Here is a 20,439-nt window from a genome sequence, read left to right on the forward strand (position 1 = left end):
TCTGCACAGGTAATTTGCAGGACACTCAGTGATAGCAATTCAACGATGATTGATTTTTTTTCCTGCCCTCCATCCCTTGTAAAGGCGTTGTCATCTCATGAGTAATTACATGTTAGGGTGCAGACTCATCGACTGCTTTCTCGCACTCCTAATGCTTAACTTGAAGACAGCAGCCGCCACAAGGCTCTCAGGTCGTTCAATAAACAGTTACCGGATCTGGGCATGCCCTCTCTCCATGGTGGGGAATAGGTGAGAACAAAGGTGTTGGTGGATTGCTTGTCATTCAAAGCTGCTTGCAAAATATCCCGAGGCGTGTAAATTGGACATCTAAACAGCAGTTTGCAAAGTTGGGCCCCCAAAGTATAGAGACGTTTAAATGGCAGCTGGAGGTGTGGACAGCATGACCGGCTTGTAATTACTGATGTTGGGTCAGTTTAAACACATTTCCTTTATCTGGGGAATGCTTGCTTAATCAAAATTTGGGGCTTATTCTTGTAGTTTTGTCCTCACGGATATAATAACATTATACTCACTAAGTTATTACTGGCTTCTGGGAGTGTGGTGCATCTCTAAAGATTAGTCAGATGTTGCAAAAAGCACACACACTCAGACGATCATACGTCTTTCCCTTTGCACATAAAGCAACATCTCCCTGGTCACTGTGCAGAGCTTGGAGTGAAATAGTTCAGGTCAGAAGGATAAGTCTCTTAGCATCATACATCATATGAACATGATGTTCTAGTTCCTATGCTATTTGGGCAGAATTTCTCTACATTAGGCTTTTGAGAACCAAAGAACATGCCCCAGCGTCCCTTCAGTATACCTGTTGCATACAGTACTGAGGACACTGGTAAGTGGATTTGTGGATTGAGTCCACGCATCATCTTATACCTTAGTGTACTTTATTAGGTACACCTGTAAAAGTGAATGCTATCTAATACAACAGCTCTGCAGTAACTTTGCCTTTAGTTTTGATTGAGGGGAATGTTAATTCAACTCTATGTTTATTATTGGGGTTGTAGTGGAATTGATCTGGACTGCAGTATATTAAAAGGTGATTATAATATTGTGACCACCCCCTTTACAAACAGGACAAGTGGTTTCTCTGTCAGAGTTACTTTTAGTTGTTATCATTACTGACAGAAATGGTGGCTAAAACTAAAAAGGACCCAAGTTGTAATAAACCAGAATTATCCTTTAACTTTTTTTTTTTTTAGATATGAGGGTTCAAAGTACATAATAGACCTACAGTAGGGTGCCGCACCTCCTAGGCCAACATCTGCTTAGATGTCTTTTTTTTTAACTAATATTTAATTTCCATAGCTACAGTGATTATCACAAACACCTTTTCAACATAAGAATTGTAAATTTGAATGCTGGGACTATTAAGGAGTAAGACAACTCCCCTTCAACAATAGAACCACACTGATCCCATACGGCATCATTTCCATCAGGCTTCTGCAGTGTCTTTGTGTGTGGGCGTTCAGTGTGTGTGTGTGTGTGTGTGTGTGTGTGTGTGTGTGTGTGTGTGTGTGTTGACTGCTTTGTATGTCCCCTTCTCTAATTACCCCCCCCTCTAACTATGCCCTTTCAGATCTCCATTCCTTTTCATCCCTGTTCCTCATCCTTTCTCCATGCATCTGTCCTACGATAATGTGTACGTTTGTGACAGCCCACATTACTGCAGGGCTTGTCTTTGTTTAGTAAGAGGATTCCAATTTCCTTATATAACACTCTGAATCCTTGTACTCTTTGATTTTGGATTACATTGTCTTTTTGTGTGAGTTTGAATCTTTGAATCAGTAGACCGAGCCAGGCGGAGTTTGTGCATCACACTCAGCCGTTGTCTCAGATGAATGACCATTGGCCTAACTACTCTGCCTGGGCCTCGGGGGGGGAACGTGTGTGTGTGTGTGTGTGTGTGTGTGTGTGTGTGTGTGTGTGTGTGTGTGTGTGTGTGTGTGTGTGTGTTCCATCATTTGGGTTGGTCAGACACACTTGCACTCAAACACACAAAGACCTTCATCCATGTGCTGCTGCTCACAATGTTACGACTCCCGCAGCCTGAAACAGGCACAGTGAGTAGCACTGTTTCAAGATATCTGCCAATCTTTGTCTTGAAATTCAGACAAAACAATTCCTCGGGAACGAGATAAATCCCCACGCCTTCGCAGGGCCAAACATGATTAGCCCTATCTGAGACACGATCTCTGTCGCTCTCAGAACTCAGACTAAGCTGAGCGTGGAAGCCGCCAGTCTAATTCATCCTTTCAACACTGTAAATTTCAGAGTGGCCAAATAAATGATGAGTTTACTCCCCGGCTTTGACTGATGTCTGAAAGAAGGAGGATGGAGGGGAAGCAAGTGGTAGAAACAGAGGAACGTGGGTGAATAGAGAAGAAACGAAGCCACGGAGGGAATGCAGAGGCAAGTGGAGAGCAGGGCCACCTTTCAATCAGATGGTCGGCGGTTTAATCCCCGGCTCCTGCTCCGCTAGTCTCATGTCAATGTGTCAATATTTAGCAAGACACTTAACCCGTAGCTGTGCCTACGGTGTATAGATAGATACTGAATTGTAAGTCCCTTTAGATAAAAGCGTCTGCTAAATGACTATAATGTAATGTAATGTAATTTAATGGAGTAGATGGCTGGAATGAGTTGACAGAGGGGAGACGGATAGACCTAGAGATGGGTAGAGAAGAAGAGAAATGGAATAAAATGAGCGAAAAAGTAGATTAATGAAACCACAGTTAATGCTGTGGCTGAAGAGGTCTGATTGAGCCAAAGAAGAGCGGAGACAGAGAATAGCAGCGAGCTGATGAAGGACAGGAGGATGGCTGGATGGGTATTGGGCTGAAGAGAAAGAGAGAATAGACAGATAGCTGGGTAGACGGATGTAGAGCCAGAGTCTCGAGGAGAGACACAGATGAAAGTCAGGTGTAGATTGGAAGGGAGGTGGGTGGTGCAGGATATTCATGACCAGGGGCTGCAACAGCTAACTGTGGAGTTGAGCTGTGGAATGATGGCTTTTGGACAGGGCTGCAGTGTATCAAATGTACTCATCATCCCCAAATAGAGAGAATGCCAGGAGCCTGTCACCGTAGCCATTTTCACAGTTTTGATGCGCTCTCAGCACTGGCCCTGTGATGGAGCCCCAGTGAGATTAGTCTGGCAAGCAAGCTGAACAGAACGAAGCGAGCGACCAGCAGATGACTGTCGCCGTGCCAGTGTTTGTGGTGACTGAATCGCTGCCACCCAACAGGAAACATTCAGACTTTGTTTTGGCTGGGACAAAAAAAATTATGAAGGCGTGCATTAGCTACGCACAAACTGTTTATAAATACAGAAACAGCAACAAATTATGAAATATTTACAGGATTCAGCCACTCAGCTGCGCAACAAAATGTGAAATATGCATGTGAAATACAGTATGCTACAGAATATATAAGAGGCTGTCCAGAATTTTTTGTTGTACAGTATGAATAATGTATTTACAGTGTGTTTGCCATCTCATCTGTGTTTTGTATTTCTCACCGACATTAAATATTCATAAATAAACAAACTAATTTTGGGGGCAAAAACACCTTAGGTATATTATTATAATAGTAGTTCGTTCTCATCAGGACTGTGGCTATTAAGTGTCTGCATTAAGATTTCTGTGCCTGAGATTCATAACAAAGCCACAACGTTTACATATGTAACACTCAAATTATTATAACATTTGTAAGTGTGAAGTGTGTGATCCCACACATACTTAGTATAGGTTCTAGATTACACTCAAAACGGGTTCTCTGGCAGTAACAGAACATCAATGCTGCTAAATTGCTCTTTTTACTGAGAGGTTGATAAAACATCTTTGAGGAAATATGTGTCCACTCTGCATCGAAAAAACAACGACAACAACCCAACAACCTTGGCAGAGAGATTTTTTAAATAATAAACAATAGTGCTTTTATTGGCAAGGTCATCCATTCTGGAGTCACCTTTAGAAATTGAATATCAAATTGACAAACTGGAGACATTTTTCTCATTAGTTGGACAATTAGCTTGTGGTGTATTCATTACGGGGGGGACTGTCACCTCATTAATCACCCAGAACAATGTAAGAGCTATACCTGAGACCGCACCATTAGAAATGCAGGCAAGCCTACACCCCGTTCTCTCAGTCTCAGACCTGATTCCACTGTGACGGTTTGTAGATGCTGATATCCTCCCTCCCGTTATTCCCGCCCCGGTCCATCCCCCCCCCCCCCCCCCCAAAAGTGCTCACCTCTCCGACTGTCCTCTGGTTCCACATGTGCAACCATCATGCCTCTCTCTGTGGTCCTTGTCCAGAGGGGAGTGTATTTGGCTGCCACCCGAAACCTGCTCCAGATCAAAGGAATGGGGAGGGAGCCCTGCTAGTAGCTGATTAACCTGCTGGCACGCTGCACATTCAGTCCTTTAGCTCCTTCAGCTCCCTTGCAGCCATATCCGCTCTCCTTCCCAGCTGGCTACAGACCGAGCACTCGGCTGGCTTTTCCATGAAAGGTAGAGGAACGATAGAAAGATAGAATTGAGAGAAGGAGAGGGAAACAGAGACAAGCTTGTGGTTTACCTAACCGCAGTGCAGCATACGTGCCTTAGTGAATAGTTTAATGTAATTGTGTAAATATATACGTATACATTTTCAATTAGCAAGTGAGAACAATTTGAAATCAGGTGTCCAGCAAATAACCAAGACAGAACATGAAGATGCCCTGAAAGATTTATGGGTATAAGGTTGAGTATGATATCGTAGGCAGGAATGGTCACACACCCTGAGATCCCCATAAGTGTGTATATGTGTGTGTGTGTGTGCATGATGTTGTCAATAGATAAATCACCTGAGAGAATTCCAGCTGCCAGACAAGACACCAGAAGGCCTTTTCTCACAATTATAAAGCCTTGCCCTTTCACTTGTGTTATAAACGATGCCGTACCGCTGCCTTTCTTTTTCCTCCAAATACCTTCCCACCTGAGTACTACGTGACATTGTGGTGCCTTTCATGGTTCTATACAGGCTCCACAGTCTTTTGTTATACCTCAAAGAGTTTGAAGACAGAGCTGAACGTCTCAATTCTCAGCATCTGCAGAATCGTGGCGCGCTTCAGAGGGAATGCCTCTTTTGATTGTCAGACAAAATATTGCATCCACTATAGAAATCGTATCAAGCCAGAAATATTACTAAGTACACGGTCAACATTCCCTGTAAAAGGTGGACTATTATCCTTAATTCCCGTCTACCTGGAACACGTTTGCCTCGGTCTCAGAAGAGTTGAATGAGGCAGCTGGGGTGCTTTTTCTTTTTTTACCCAAAAGACCTCCCTCCATGTCAGTAATGGTCTCATTTGTATGCATTGTCCTCCTCAAATCTGTGTCACCGTGGGACTTCCCTCCCAATAGGTCTGCAGTACTTCAAATTACCACATCCTCCTCCATCGTCCCCCCTTCCCCTGCAAACCTGCTACAGCTCCTTTCTTCCAAATACAAAGCCAGTATTTTCTTGGCCCTTCAAATATAAAAGCAGGTGGTGTCCAGTGGGAGAGTCAGTGCACATTAATTACCCCCAATTTGCTTCAGAGAAAGGCACTTAATGCATGTCTACCTTTTTAACCACTTGATAACCCTCCGGCTGTCTTTATTATGTAATATGATGAACGTATTATAAGACCTGTTATGTAGACTGTGATGTTTTTCTGTGTTTTTACCTTTTCTTGCAGGCTGTTTTGCAGTTTGTCTTTTCCATGATTGCTATGGATGATGTGTTGCGCTTTTAATTCATGGATGTTTTGTTAAATATTGGTGTGGAGTGTGCTATATAAATATGAATTTTAAACATTTAAACTAAAGTAAAGTAAAAATCATCATAAAGCTGTTATAAATATTTCTAAACAAAGATAAAACTCATTCTAAACCACTGTATAAATGTGTGATGTCTGTTGCTGTTGCCAACTGTTTCAAGCTGTTTGTTAAACTTTCAAACTTTAAAGGCAACAGCGACATTGAGCGCTATCAAATGGCAAATAAGAAAATCCCGTTCAAATATACCCGGCCAGTAGAAGATTGGCTTCAGGAGAAAGGTAAATCTTCATCAAACTTCCAGAATGTTTCTCTTTTATTTTCTGTCATTTCATCAGCTTGTTCCCTTTCAACCTCTGAGAATGAATAAGCACCCCTTAAACCATTTAAAACAACAAGCAAAACAGAGCGTTCTTTGTTACTTTTTGTTCTTTCAATGTTTTTATTTAGATTTGTTTCCCCTTTTTGTCATTGTCATCTTTTTAAAATATTTATTGAATCATGGTGTCCAGTTAAAGGGACTGGAAAGTGCTTCTACAAACAGTGCAACAACAAGATGTTGAGTATCAAGTACTCCTAATCGTTTGTGCAAAACTGACTAGGAGACGGCATTATCTCTGCTGCAACAGTAGGCCGACTCCCTTGGCTCAAATCCTCTGCCATGTTTGAGAACAAACTAATCAGTGGGCATATCCCCCGAAAACTCTCCAAACAGCAGGTGCTTCTCCCTGCTGTAATTTATCTGATTGTATTTCTACACATCGCACACGATAAAACCCTCACTTGTTTGCTGATGGAGAGCTAATCGGAGCCTTTTTGACGGCTAAGCGTCACAGTGAGCCTGCCAAGGTGCACTGATGAAGTTGTGCTTTTCAATCACTGAGACGATCAGATCAGCACCTCGTTTATGTTTAAAACAATAGCGGGGATGAAAAAGTCTGCTCCCCCCTCTTTCGTCAACATAATATCATTATAAACTGCATTTAAAGTTCATTGCACCTAAACATCTTAACCTGATTATAAAGTCCCTTTAACAACCGCTAAAACAGACAGGTTTGAAAAACCCATTACTGCTGCATGCATGACTCCACACGTGCTATTTCATTTTCTTGTGACATGATCGTCCTCCCCTGTCATTCCATGCCCAGTGTATTATGTATTATAATTGTGTAAATGCCACAAATATAACAAACCGCCGGTGCTTTCTGTATGTAAATTATACAAATGAGATTTTTAATTATGATTCTTGTTTTGCAAAAGTTTTGTGTATTTTCATGTAATAATTAATGCATGAGCAGTGTGTTTTGACAATGATATTTAGGCTTCTCCTAATGAAATTCACCATGACATGTAGTGAGTGTGTATTGCTCATACTTTATCATAATATGCCAAACTCAGTATACATATTTATTCATCATTTTACCGCATGAGTCCACTGTTTTGTCCAGAGAATATTAAGAGTGCCTGTGGAACTTGTTCCAGCTCATTTTTCAATTTTTTTTTTCTCACCTGCATGTGTCCGCTCTCTTATGATAAAGCAGTTGTAGCTACATAGTGTCTGTTGTTTCCAGCATCAGCAGTGTCTTTCAGGGTGGAGGAAAAGCCTGCAGTCTTTTAAAACAAACAGAATGGTGGGGTTGTTGATACCATAGTTACTTTGTCCAGCATGTTGCATCACCATCACACCCAGCAGTAAATCACTACTGTTAACTTACATGTTTAGTACTCGTTGAAATTTTCTGTTAATGCATCCATCTCTCAGTGTTAGTGTAATTCCTCTTAAAGGCATTAGAGCTTTGTTAGCTCTGATTTTTGCATCTTAAACATATTAATATTGTCTCCCCTCCCTCCTGCTCCAGGCCGGCAGCTGACCATCTTCAACACCCAGGCCACTATCTCCATCGGCGGAAACGACCGGAAGCGGCCCTACCAGGGCCAGCTCTCCGGCCTCTACTACAATGGCCTCAAGGTCCTCAACATGGCCGCCGAGGGCCACGTCAACATCAAGGTGAACGGCAGCGTGCGGCTGGTGGGCGACGTGCCGGTCAGCCGGGGCGCGGCGCGCACCACCACCTCGGTGCCGCCGGAGATGTCCACCACCTTCATCGAGACCACCACCACGCTCTCCACGACGACCACCCGCAAACAGCGCTCACCGCCCACTATTCAGGTAAGGCGGAGAGATGTGTGTGTGCGTCTGCGTGTGTGTGTGATGAGTTGTTGCGTGTTCCAATTCAATACTAAGCTTTGTGATTAATTTATATAGTTACACACGAGTCTCTGCAAGCCCGGTTTGTAGAAAACTTGAGTCAACAATAGGCAACGTTTTATCTTCAACTGGGAGATACACTATACACCAGCAGCTGGTTAGCTTAGCCTAGCACAAACTGGAATCAGGGGGAAACAACTAGCCTGACTCTGTCTGAAGATAACTGATATGATAGCCGTGTCTTAAGCTAAGCTAACCAGCTGCTGTCTCCAGCTTAATAGTTACTGTATTAATGTGAGAGTGGTAATCTTCTGATCTATCTAACTCTTGACAAGAAAGCAAATAAGTGCATTACCAAAAATGGCAAACTTCTCCCATAAATCCATTGTTTAATAATCAATTAATTTTTCCTTATAGGAGATATAGATCCCCACTGTGGAACACAACCTGAGTCTGTGGGCCAAATGTTTTGTTGTCTTGATAATCAGGTTTGAAATACGACAAAGTGAAATGTCAAAAATAAAACTGAAGTCCTCTTGTCCCTCCTCCAATATGTTTTGTGTTTTTGTGACTTTTTGGTGACTGTGTGTGGGTGGATTGGAGCCGTTTTTTTTCCTCTGCTTGATCAGTCAAGGTCAGGATACTGTACTTCTCATCCTATCGAGGATTGGAGTGATGCTGTTCATTGATGTGTGCAAAGCCGGCCTTGCCACCGCTCCCTTTCTCTACATTTCTCTCTTTTTCTGTCTTTGTCCGTCTGTATCCGCCATTCTCTCCAATCCAGCCTAGCAGAGGCCTTTCTCCAATACGTCCTGAGTCCACGCCAATGAATGTCAACGCCGTGCTAAGAAAGTAATCACGGCGAGCAGTCCTTTGACACCCAGAGGACAAATTGAACCATTCGTTGTTCATATTAAAGCAATAACTCTCCCTCAGGGGGTGAGACAGGGTTGGGGGAGAGCTTGGTCAGTGGACGACAGACAGGGACCACTGTTATCACCCTCTTCACCTCAACAACAGATTGCCTGGCGTGCAGTGATGATAGCGCCTCGTGTCAGTGCTGACACTTGTATGTCTCTATCAGTCCAAGCATGGGGGAGGCCAGAGTCCAGGCTGTTGAAAAGTCACTAAATACTCATTTGGAGAGATCGAACAAAGAAAGACCCAGTGTCAAGCCTTCATATGTGGGGTTTGAAGTTTTGGAGCAAAAGCAGGGCTGTCCATATCCATTCTGTCTGTGTGTAGCTACAGTAATCTGGGACGATGATGGCTGAGCTAAGATGCATTACACACCGCCGTCTCCGGCACCATCAACAAGGTCATATCAGATAAGAAAAAATGTGGCATCGCTGGGAAAATGGCATTTTGTGTCATAGGATATTAATATCAAAGGAAGTCAATAATGTTGTGCGTGCTATGAAAGAGCTTTTATACAACGCATTCTCCTTTTCAAGGTGAAATGATGAAGCTATACCTCTTTTGTCGATACCCAGGATGCGGCTGTTAGATGCCAGATGAATTTGCACTTTGGTAACTTAACAATAAAAAAGTAATTTTTTACCCTCCCTTACTTTTGACTTTACTTTTGTATTCATTCTGAGAGCCGTGTTCATTCTTCTTCCTCAAGCTCCTGTGGCAGTGTCTGCTTTGATTCACGCCGCTGTGTCACCGAATTTCATTTCCTTTAATTTTACATTTCCCCAGTCGGCTGTCAAATAGCGTGGTGTGAGAGGTAAGGAGACGACCTGTACCAGTTTGGCAGATTTCTCCACCCCTCAGGGTAGTATAGGGGAGTTGAGGGAGTTGAGCTATCATTAGTGATGTAGTGCAGTCCTGAAAGAGGGCTATAAGAATCTGACACAGAGCTGGACGCGAGCTTGTGCAGCTGTTTTAGGAGTAGGTGTGCACACATGTAGACCAAAACATGTGTGTTTGGGTATCTTCTCGCACATCTATTTTTGGTCCACTTCACCAACACTAGCTGTTTCTTTTTCAGAGGTGAGAAGAGACGAATCCCTCGACATCTAAGGATGAACAGAGAGACAGGGGTGTGGAGTGGAGAGAACCAATCTCACGCTTAATTAATGATAGCTCCACGGGGACCAGCAGACAGACTCTCTCTCTGGCACCGTGGTACTAGTAGTGCACTCTGTAGGTCAGGTGGTCCACTGGGGGCCAAAGACCAGGGTAGACAAGAAAAAGATTGCTATGTTTTTGTCACTTCAGCTCTACTCAAAGACCAGGTGAATCAAGTTGAAAAATGTTTTAAAAATTAAATTTTTTTCACTTTAAAAGAAATATCCCAGGAATTTATTGATTCACTGAAAATAGTTTTGAAGTCATTTTTTACTGACTTTGCCTGATTAGCAGCTCACATGCATTCAGATTTTTTTCTCTTCGATTTGTATATGTGTAAGCTCTTATTGCACAGGACAATTCAGAAAACACGGCCTTCTTGCAACACAAAACACAATAGGTTTTGTGGGGACATAAAAGGCAAAAGAATAAGCCCTTCTAGCTTTAGAAACAGGCTCGCTAGTTCATGTTTGTAAGAAGTGTGCTCAGGTGTACATACAAGGGGACAACATGGGAGTGGAAAGCCTGGAGTTAAGATAAGTACGTTGTTAACACAGGACACACAGATACATTCTAAAAGAAGGTTTGTAAAATTCAAGTTCTTATGCTAATTCTAAATCCCTTTCTTCAAAATTCCACCTGCAGACAAAGTAAAATACAATGTAACCGCACGCAGTTCAGATATAATCAGTTGAATTTTTCAGTCGCACTGAGAAATTTTCAGCAATAAAGACAATTGTGATCTATTTTTCTACAAAACAAGGTTCAATGCTGCCGTATATATAAGCTGTATATAAGATAGAAAAAGCTATTCTAATGAGTTTTTGCCATGTCATGTCTGTTTCTTCCTGAATATTATAAATGGTCTGAGACCTGGCATTAGATATGTCAACGAGCTGGCTCATTGTGAACATCACGCCTACGTCCGCCCACGATCTTGCTCCCAAAGCCTGAGGATTCAACCCGAGTCATCATTCTGTGGTTCATCCATTTAACAGTGGGAACATCTCTTTGATCATGTGCCTCAGAGGAGGGTGACTAATGCTAACCATGTTAGCTTTAGCTGCCTGCCCTCGCCTCTTCCCCTCACACTGTTCATAGCCATGCTGATGCATGCACACAGTAATGCTGACATAATGGGAAGATAATGTCACTTAATGCACTGTTGTGTGTATGATCTGCACATTCAAACCTCTTTATCATGCAGAAGTAAAACGTGAACATATCTCACATCCAAGAAGCCCTTAACGTTTCTCCATTCCATCATCATAAATATTAAGTTGTTCTTTATTGACTTGGCAAGACAAGTGAAATAGAATAAATATTGTCCTGTTATAGACCTGTTTAAAGCTGCCTTTTAGTCTCCATCTGCTTTTTCCCAGCAACTCGTTCTCTCCGAAGGAGTAAACAGTCTGACACAAGCTCTGTTGTCTGAGCTCCAGTCTTCATAAGTGGTTTGTGTTCAACTTTAAATGGCCTGACAGTTATATCAGAAGTTACACAAGAGTCTAGTACTGTAGCATGAAGAGCCAGTGAGGAGGATGGGAGGTGATCTCCCATTAAAGGGGAACTCCACCAATGTTACACAGATACGTGCAAGTGCTGCTGTTGTATCAGAAGTTCCTCACTGCAAATGTATTCATGATCCCATTTTGCTCTTCAATCAGATGTCATATTTACTCTGGTAACCTAGAATGTTTGGAAGCTCCTGATGAGCCTTTACAACAACACTGAACTTCATTTAGGGACGGAAAACTCCCAATAAATGAAAAAAAGTACAGCTTGTTTGGCGCCTACCTACGCTCTGCAGCTCTGCAGCGTTCAGGTTGAACTGATAGTCCTTTTGGGAATACTCATTTATGCAAGTCTGTCTATCATGGGAGATCGACGTCTCTCGTTCTCTATTAACTCACGCTGCTGGCCTGAGATGTTTGGGAACAATTAGTACAGGAGGCTGCAATCTAGCGTACCGTGGGGGAAAGCAGCTGAGGGAGAGACACTGAAATCTATTTGCATGGCTGCCGTGTTAAAGAAATTGCTCGCGTCCATCATCTTCAACTGGCCTGGTGCTCAGGAGACGGGAAAATGAGAGGTAAATTGTGTGTAGTTTAATTGGGCTTTTTTCTCCTGCTGAGAAATGCTAGGATACACATTCCATGATGACAATAATATTGTGTTGAATCGACACAGATTCGTCTTTGGCACAGTGGGATTTCTGTATTTTCAGATTATTTTCAAGGTGTTTTGATAGATAGTTTGAGGTGGAGAGTTATTGGAAGCTTTAGAGAGACGGGGGGGAAATCACACAGCAAAGGTCATGAACCAGAATCTACTCACACTGTTGCAAAATAAGATTTTGCACACTAAGGTATCATGATACCCTCCTTTTTTTCCCCTCACTGTTTTCCTCGACTCGCTTCTTCTACTCAGACTATCTAAAGTACATCAGGGACGTTGCTTAACGCCTGGGGATATATGATAATCACTGATTTATTCTCTCTTCAAGAGATAGTGAGGAAGGCGCTGTGCAGCACGCTGCGTCTCTCTATGTGGTAGTCTGCCAGATGATGTTTGATGAGTGTGTTCACCTGCTCGTGTGTGTGTGCATATGTGTGTGTGTGTGCGTAGGCGGATCCACTTCACTTTTCCACCTGCTGTCAGTCGTCTCTTCTTTGCAGTTAGTTAGTCTCTGTGATCACCGTCCCCCAGACCTGCCAGTAACTGTGTAAAGGTCAAACCAGTAGGCAGGTTATTCTTTGAGATGCTTTCTTTATTCATTCTGTCCCATCTTTTCTTTATTTGTATCTCCTCGTCTGGTCTTTCTACCATTCTTCCTGGGTGCTCTGCGAGGCACCCTTGCTCCCAATGAATTCTGTGAGAGGAATGTTGGAGGTCCACTAGTTGCTCAGTAGGTCCAATTAGGAGAAGGCAGACTGATGGGGGTCCCGCTGGTGTGTGGGGCTCATTAAAGGGACACACACACACACACACACACACACACACACACATGCATGCATCCAGTTTGTACAAGGATCTCTTAATCTTTGTCTTACATATCTTCATACATGCACAACCAAATTAAGCTACTTGTATCTGTTGCACTCACATTGTTAAAGAACGGAAGCACAATATCGGAGGATTTTCAAAGCGTGATGTCGAATAGAACCCCACCACCACCTCCCATCAACACGACAAACTCATTCCAGCACTGTCTTCTCTGTCGTCGGAGTGTGTGTGCAATGGTGGCGACTTTCTATATGAATTTTTCATGCAGGAGATTATGTACAAAGAGCTATTTCCATTCAACTTCTCTGCATGAATGTGTTCGTAGATGTTTGCAATTTATTGTCTGTAAGTCATGTTTCTTTGTGTGTTTATGAGTTTGTGTGTGTGTGTGTGTGTGTGTGTGTGTGTGTGTGTGTGTGTGTGTGTGTGTGCGTGTGTGTGCGTTCAGTGCAGTTTGTCTCTCAGTGTGTGAGCAGCAGCAGCAGCAGCTAGCTCAAGGGGTTTCTGAACCACGGGGTCTTTTGTAATGGATGTCCCCCATGCCTCACAATCGAGCTTCTAGAGATCCTCTGGGAATGCTTGCGTGTGTATGTGTGTAAACCTGCTGTCTTGTCAGCCTCCACTGTCACCACGGGGCACTCACACACCAAGGGGCAAGCAAACAGCACACATCAGTGACACAAACACACACACACACACACACACACACACTGTGTAGCAGTTTGTTTGTGAGCTGACCGGCAGGACAGCAGCACATGCTCTGGGTGGTAGACAGGCTCACTTCATGCTGTGGAGCCTCCAGAGACGGCTGACTGGTTATAACTCGATCCACATGTCTGACTGAGAATTTACACTTACAACTGAAGCAACAAAGTCACATTACCAGCCTAAAAACACTGACAGTGATAATGAACTATGCAAATGATTAAATGCATTCATTTTTAACTGTAGTCAAGACAGTTGAACTGCCTTCTAATTATTCATCTGTCTTTGAGTTAAACAGAACAATGTTGTATTTATTCAAGGCGTAACATCTCAAATCCAGATTCTTCTACTTCTTCTTTCTGTGCAGATGTCATCTATCCCTCGGCACATGCCAGTAGACTTGCATGGATTATCAAAGTGGAACAGTCGGTATTAAATCCTGTGCCAAGCCATTTTAAAAAAGTTGCGAGGTTGCTGTGAGATTCCACACTCTTGTTGTGTTTAATTAACTTTTTTTCCAGCACAACGGTTCTGGGAACAAAACTATTAGAAAAGTTCAACTTCTATTGCCAGCTTTTTCCAAGATACTTTATATCAGAGTTAGGAATGGCTTTTCACTTCAGTTATTTGCTTCTCCATCGCTGTCTTTTGGCTAACAGGATTATGCAAGTTGTTTCCCTTATTTAAACTATTCTTCCCTTCTCGTTCTGCTTAAAATGGATCTTCCAACATTTCCTTATTATGGTTTCATTAGAAGATAAATATTACATTTACTGCTTACAGAAACTCAGAAGTCCTGTCCTCGTTAAGTGAAAAGTTCCACACACTTTTGTAACTGTAAATAAAACCCAGCTGACTCTTGGTCATCAGCCTACGGTTATTATTTCTTTCTAGGGGTGTAACAATACACACATTCGTATTAAACAGTTCGGTACGAGGCTTATGAACCGAACAATACATTTGAATAATTCGAGTGCATTTGGAAAATGAAGAAGCTTAAATTGTGGAAAATATAATGTTTCCGTTGGACTTTGCTTAAACTGGCAACTTGCTGTCCGACACGCCCACCCCGGTCACAAAACATTGTACCCTGGTGAAGCGTGTGTGTTTGGAGAGGCGCGCTAAACTAGCTTAGCATGAAAACCAACAGCAGCACACACGCTACAAAATCTCCCCGCAGCGTTTAGCTGTTCCCTACTGATTCAAACAGGGCTAAAGCAATCGCCACACAATCCCCATTTCTCCAGACCATAATTCCCGCTTTGTAAAGAAAACAAAACCCAAACAGAGAATCAAATGTCCAAATCTAACCCTGCGATGACGGGATGCTTCGTCATTAATAGACAATGCATATGGTCAAAATCAATGTAATTAACACAATGACAAGAACAAACTCACAAGAACCAGTCACATATATTTATATGACAACAAAGAATGACAAATCAATCCAGCAACACTGTGGCGCTAAAACATGTATTCCACCACACACTGAAGAGCACGAGCCATTCAAATATTATGCACATCAGAGGGAACAATATTAACCATATCATAAAAACGACATGATAGAAAAATTAACACAGTAGTAACGCTACTGCAGATGTAAAAACACAAAAGTAGTTCACTTACCAAAGATGCTGTTCACTTAAAGACAAAGTCTATCCTCCTTTTTTTGTTTACAAAGAGTTCAATGACGAGGTTGTACAGAACATTGGTGCGGTTCAGTTCCAGCCAGAGGTTCTCCTGCGTATGTGTTCGTTGAGTTGTAGATCTACTCGGGTCTCGGCAAAAGTTTTTAAAAGCACCGTAGCTTGTAAGTGTCCTGTCGTGCTATGGTGTTGTGTTGCTGCCTTGGTTAGCCAACTCAGGTTAGCGTAGCGTCGCTCCCAACACCAAGACGCTCAGTCGCAAGTAAAACCCAGCCATAAAATGTGCAGCGCTTCTCCGACGCTGTCAGCCAGAAATACCGTTGGTACAAATCCTTTTCCTGGCTGGGTCAGGGCTGCTAGCTGTGGGGTTGGCCGACCCTTTCTTACGATGTCCAGCTTTTCTGGAAATGTCCTTCTTGAGAAATCCGTTTCTCCTCCTTCTGCCTGAATGTTATAAAAACAAAGCTAGGTAAAAAATCTGCACCAAGCAAAACGCTAAAAACGTCTTGTCAATGTCATAACTTCTTACATATCTTTCAACTTGAACTGTTACTACTAATACTAACTTCTGCAAGCTGCCTCAGCATCAAAACAGTCGCGCTAGTCCACTGACCAATCACGCTGCACGTTATTGCTGACGTACTTGTAGGCTACCTAGAATACTCTGACATGTCAAAGAATACACCCAACATGTCAAACTAAAGATCTGATTGGTTGAACACCATGACAATCAACAATATACTTTAATCTGAAAAGGCTATCCAGCAGGCCTCAGGCGTCTGTTCTTACCTAGAGACATAGAGGTGAAATCTGATTGGATAAAAGCTCTACTTAATACAAGCTGCACTGGAAGCAGCGCTGCAGGCTGGACATTAGCTTAACGCTATATGTGTGGGTTAGTAAAAGAAGAGAGAAAGCAAACAAAATCTCAACACGATTGCAGCAGTATGAAATACATACTGTCTACACAACATTAACGATCTTGATCGTTAATCTCTGCGATTATTGAGCATACACACCACGTTATAAAAATGACACAGTAACTTAAGCAACACAAACAAGATAATAAACACAATAACCTATATTAGCCCAGACACCTTAAGTTAGCCTTACTATGAGTAGACTTCTTCACGGTTCTTTTAGTTGCTGATGGTTCTTCTGAGTTTCTCGGCTGCATGGAAACTCTCTATGTGTCAGCGATACTTTCTTCGGCTCAGTAAGGGAGTGTTTCTTTCCTTACGGCTGGAACAAAATCGACTTGGCTGGAAAGAAGAAGAGGAACGTTTCTCTTTCTCTGAAGAATCATTTTCTTCACTTCTGCAGAAAAACTGTCTACTTCCTCTTCCAGGATGCGAACAAAAACAGCAACAAAAAAACAGTTCAGTAGATTCGTCCAGCGAATGTAAAACTGTTTAACCTAGGACTTTCTTTTAAAAACAGCAACTTTGTGTTTATATATATATATATATATATATATATATATATATATATATATATATATATATATATGCGCTACCAGCCTGTGATATAAATGTTTGTATGTGAGAGAGAAAGAGAGCAAGACTGCGTCTTTGAAAGCATATTCACAGATCTATATGGTATGTGTGTGTGCACAGAATGCACCATGTGTCTACTACAGTCAATAGGATGTAATTAAATATGTATCACACAGACGCAGCCTTTGATGTTCCACAGCAATAATGTGTTCTGTTTCATTGCTCGGCTGAGCTGTTAGCGAGGCCCAGTAATGTTTCTCCTCTGGGCCTAAAGACAGTCTGCAAACTACAATGAAACCTGTTGCTCTGATGGACAGTTTATCTAAAATAATTTCTCTGTTGGTTAGCGATTATGTTTCAACTTTCATCTTTTAAAAAGAGACTAAATGGAATGCTTAATTTGGTTTGTGCTTATTAGGAACTGAACCCATATGGGGGCCCTGGCTAATTTTGGAGAACGTAAAGCTGCTAGTATCAGCCATTGCATTACGCCTACATTGATTTGGTATTACAGCCTTGAAGTCATAATAGCCTTTGACTGTGAGAAATACAGCAACATTGAAATGGATTGAAAAGGGAGCTGAACATGTAGTCCACAAGGAGAACGTGCGAGGTCAGATTTCAGATACTTGTTTTAGACCTCACACTTTCTGCATAGGAAGCCAATACCTTTCCCAAGTGGACACATCGTCCCACTTATTGATTGTATTGTTGCAATTAGTGAGGTCAACTCGGGTTTATTTATAAAGCCCTAAAGTCCAAAACACAAGCCGTCCTAGATTTAGCCAATCAACAGCCATTCACCATGTGGACAATGCATGATTCCAACAGGATACCATTAGAACAACATTGTTCTAGACACATGACGTTATTAAACTCATTGGGGTTTTGTATTGGAAGCAAAGAAACGCGCAATTTATTGTGAAAAGCTTGGATTAAAGTGAGCCTAACGAAGCAGAGTTAAATTGTTTCACAAATCCATCTCAGAACTAATGTGATCAGATTAATTCAAGCCCTGTTAAAATATGTATGTTCATGACTTTATTATACTGCTCTCAAGAGCACAGCAAGCGTAGATCACATCAATTCACAATTAAGACAGAGATGTTAGAGATCTGTTAGATCTGTGGTGTTCACGGCTACACAGCAGCACATATTAAATAGAAAAATGTATATGAAGGATTAAATAATGAGGAGAATCTGCACCATACACAAAGAGAACATTTGGCAGCACTTTAAAGTCCAACAATGAACACAGAAGTACAGATGTGTTTCCCCTCTGATAAATGAGCTTGTTGCAGAGTTCTCCTCTAATCATTTTATCTTGGACTCAAGCCCAACATGAGTAATATGGACTTTCAGAACATTAATTGGCTACAATTTTGGTATTTGGTTTGAAAATAATGATACCAAAGACTCACTGGTTCTGGCCCCCCAAATCTGAATCTTTCCTGGCTATTTAATTCATTTGTAATAGTAAACTTGATGATGTTCATTTTTCACTGGCATATTAATGACCAAACAATTACTGCTTTATTTAGAAAATAACAAATTGCAGCGTAAAAATTAAACTCCATGTTTAAAATGCAACATGAAAGTAATTGTAAGTACTAAGTATGATCCTAATTAAGAAATATATTTGTGATCCTGCTTTATGAAACTGAAGTTTGTGAGAAAATGCCTGATGTAGTCTAGTAATCCTGGTTTGTCTGGTGATCTGCTGCTCTTCAAGCAGGAATCCTGTTCCCTTTATATTGTTCAGACCACTGCCAATGTCCATCCCCGTCCTGTCATGACTATCTCCTCCTCTCCCCCCATACTCTCATCTTCTCTTTGCCTCCTCTTCGGTCACGGCTCACCACCACGTCCATGTGAAATCCTCACCTCCTCTTTGAAGGGAGAAGCACACGGCGTAACACAAACCATAACTGTGAGCTTTAATCACTGCTTTAGTTTCACCTGAGGATGGCATGCACAGAAGTTCCCTTCCATCATGTCTCACCTGTGTCTCTCACCATGTGACTACCTGCCTACACCCCCACTTATTTCAATCTTTCAGGTATTCTGTGTGTGTGTGTGTGTGTGTGTGTGTGTGTATGTATGTATGTGTGTGTGTGTGTGTGTGTGTGTGTGTGTGTGTGTGTGTGTGTGTGTGTGTGTGTGTGTGTGTGTGTGTGTGTGTGTACACACTTATAAGTGTGAGACTGTTTGTCACAGGGCTTCCCTGATGACCTTGTACACTGCGGCGGGTAGGGTTGGGGGAAGGGGGGTTGATTAAGGATCAGGGCCAAAGACCATTTCCTTTTCCATGGGAAGATGAATGACCCTGTTTGAAAGAGGCTGCCTATGGCCTCGGGGCAATTAGAGTTTGCTGTGAGCCAGCAACCCTCACTGCTGTGTACAAAAGCAGGTCCTTGAGAAAAAGAGAAATACTCGGCACATAACCCATTCTGCTGAAACCAACACACCGCGGTGGTGGTGAACAAATTAAATGCATTTTATTCCCCCCCATCCCAGCTACACCCGATCTCCTCACCCACCTCCCGAGCTCTCTTTTCATTTCCCCATACACCTGGAAAGACCTGGGAAAATGTGCTGACTACAGGAGGCTGCTAAGAGAGGCCCACCGAGGGTGCTCATTCCAAATATCAATATTTGATCTAGGAAATCATTTAGCGTGTGGCTTTGGCCCCACAAGTTGATTCAGGAGCTCATTCCATTCTAATTCATCCACTACATTGAAGGAGAGGGTTAACAGCAGGGCTTCCAGCCTCTTTGCACTGCTTATGTTAGCTTGTTTTTAATACGAAGATCAAACACCATGATCAAACATTTTATTAGAATAGCCACCGTGTGTTATATTTAACACCCCCCCTATATTCTGTGATAAAGCATCTTATCAGTCACAGGACGGAGAGCATGAGCAAAAAGAGTCGTGGCAGCCCATTGATAGGGATATGGCCTAGTGCCATTGATTCTTCTTGTAATACAAGCCTCTCCCTTGTCAGCCTGTCAAAGCCCAGATCGGACATGATAACGCGCACATCAGACAGCCGTCAATAGAAAGGCGAAGCTTCCGCCATAGAGATGACTATCTCATTTTGATACGAGGGCCGGTGGAGTGGAGGAATGGGGGCTAGCGAGATAACGAGAAAGAGGAGATGGGAGTGGGAGTCATCCTTACCTCTGTGTAATGTCTTATACATGTCCAAGGTGACCAAGGGACACCTCGGGAAAGAAGAAGTTGCTTTGAATTGCGTGTCTTTGAATTGCCCTTGCCTCAGCGTCGTCACTTTGATCTCTGAACATGCAGCCACGTTGGATATCCATGGCAACTGACAGCCAGGATGAGGCGCTAGAGGAAAATTGATTTGTTTGGGGTTCATACCCATCATTATAAACAAACAAAAAAATCAGCTTTAGCCAGTGGGCACCCTGGCATAGTAAATAAACCAATTGGGTTTGATATTGGGGTTGTAAT

The 20,439-nt window shown here is 42.4% G+C and overlaps 1 protein-coding gene across 7 annotated transcripts in view; it reads left to right on the top strand.

The window, feature by feature from the left end:
* nrxn3b (neurexin 3b) overlaps positions 1-20,439 on the top strand; it is a 273,391-nt gene that overhangs the window by 232,842 nt on the left and 20,110 nt on the right. For all 7 annotated transcript variants that reach the window (XM_068708636.1, XM_068708639.1, XM_068708638.1 and 4 more), the window contains 2 exons: positions 6,012-6,101; positions 7,680-7,990. In XM_068708636.1, coding sequence (XP_068564737.1) covers positions 6,012-6,101; positions 7,680-7,990 — 401 coding nt within the window. The remainder of the gene's footprint in view (positions 1-6,011; positions 6,102-7,679; positions 7,991-20,439) is intronic.

The sequence above is a fragment of the Cebidichthys violaceus genome, unplaced genomic scaffold (assembly GCF_023349555.1).
Source record: "Cebidichthys violaceus isolate CVI_PGR_0920_01 unplaced genomic scaffold, fCebVio1.0.p SCAF_14, whole genome shotgun sequence".
NCBI classification, from domain to species: Eukaryota; Metazoa; Chordata; class Actinopteri; order Perciformes; family Stichaeidae; genus Cebidichthys; species Cebidichthys violaceus.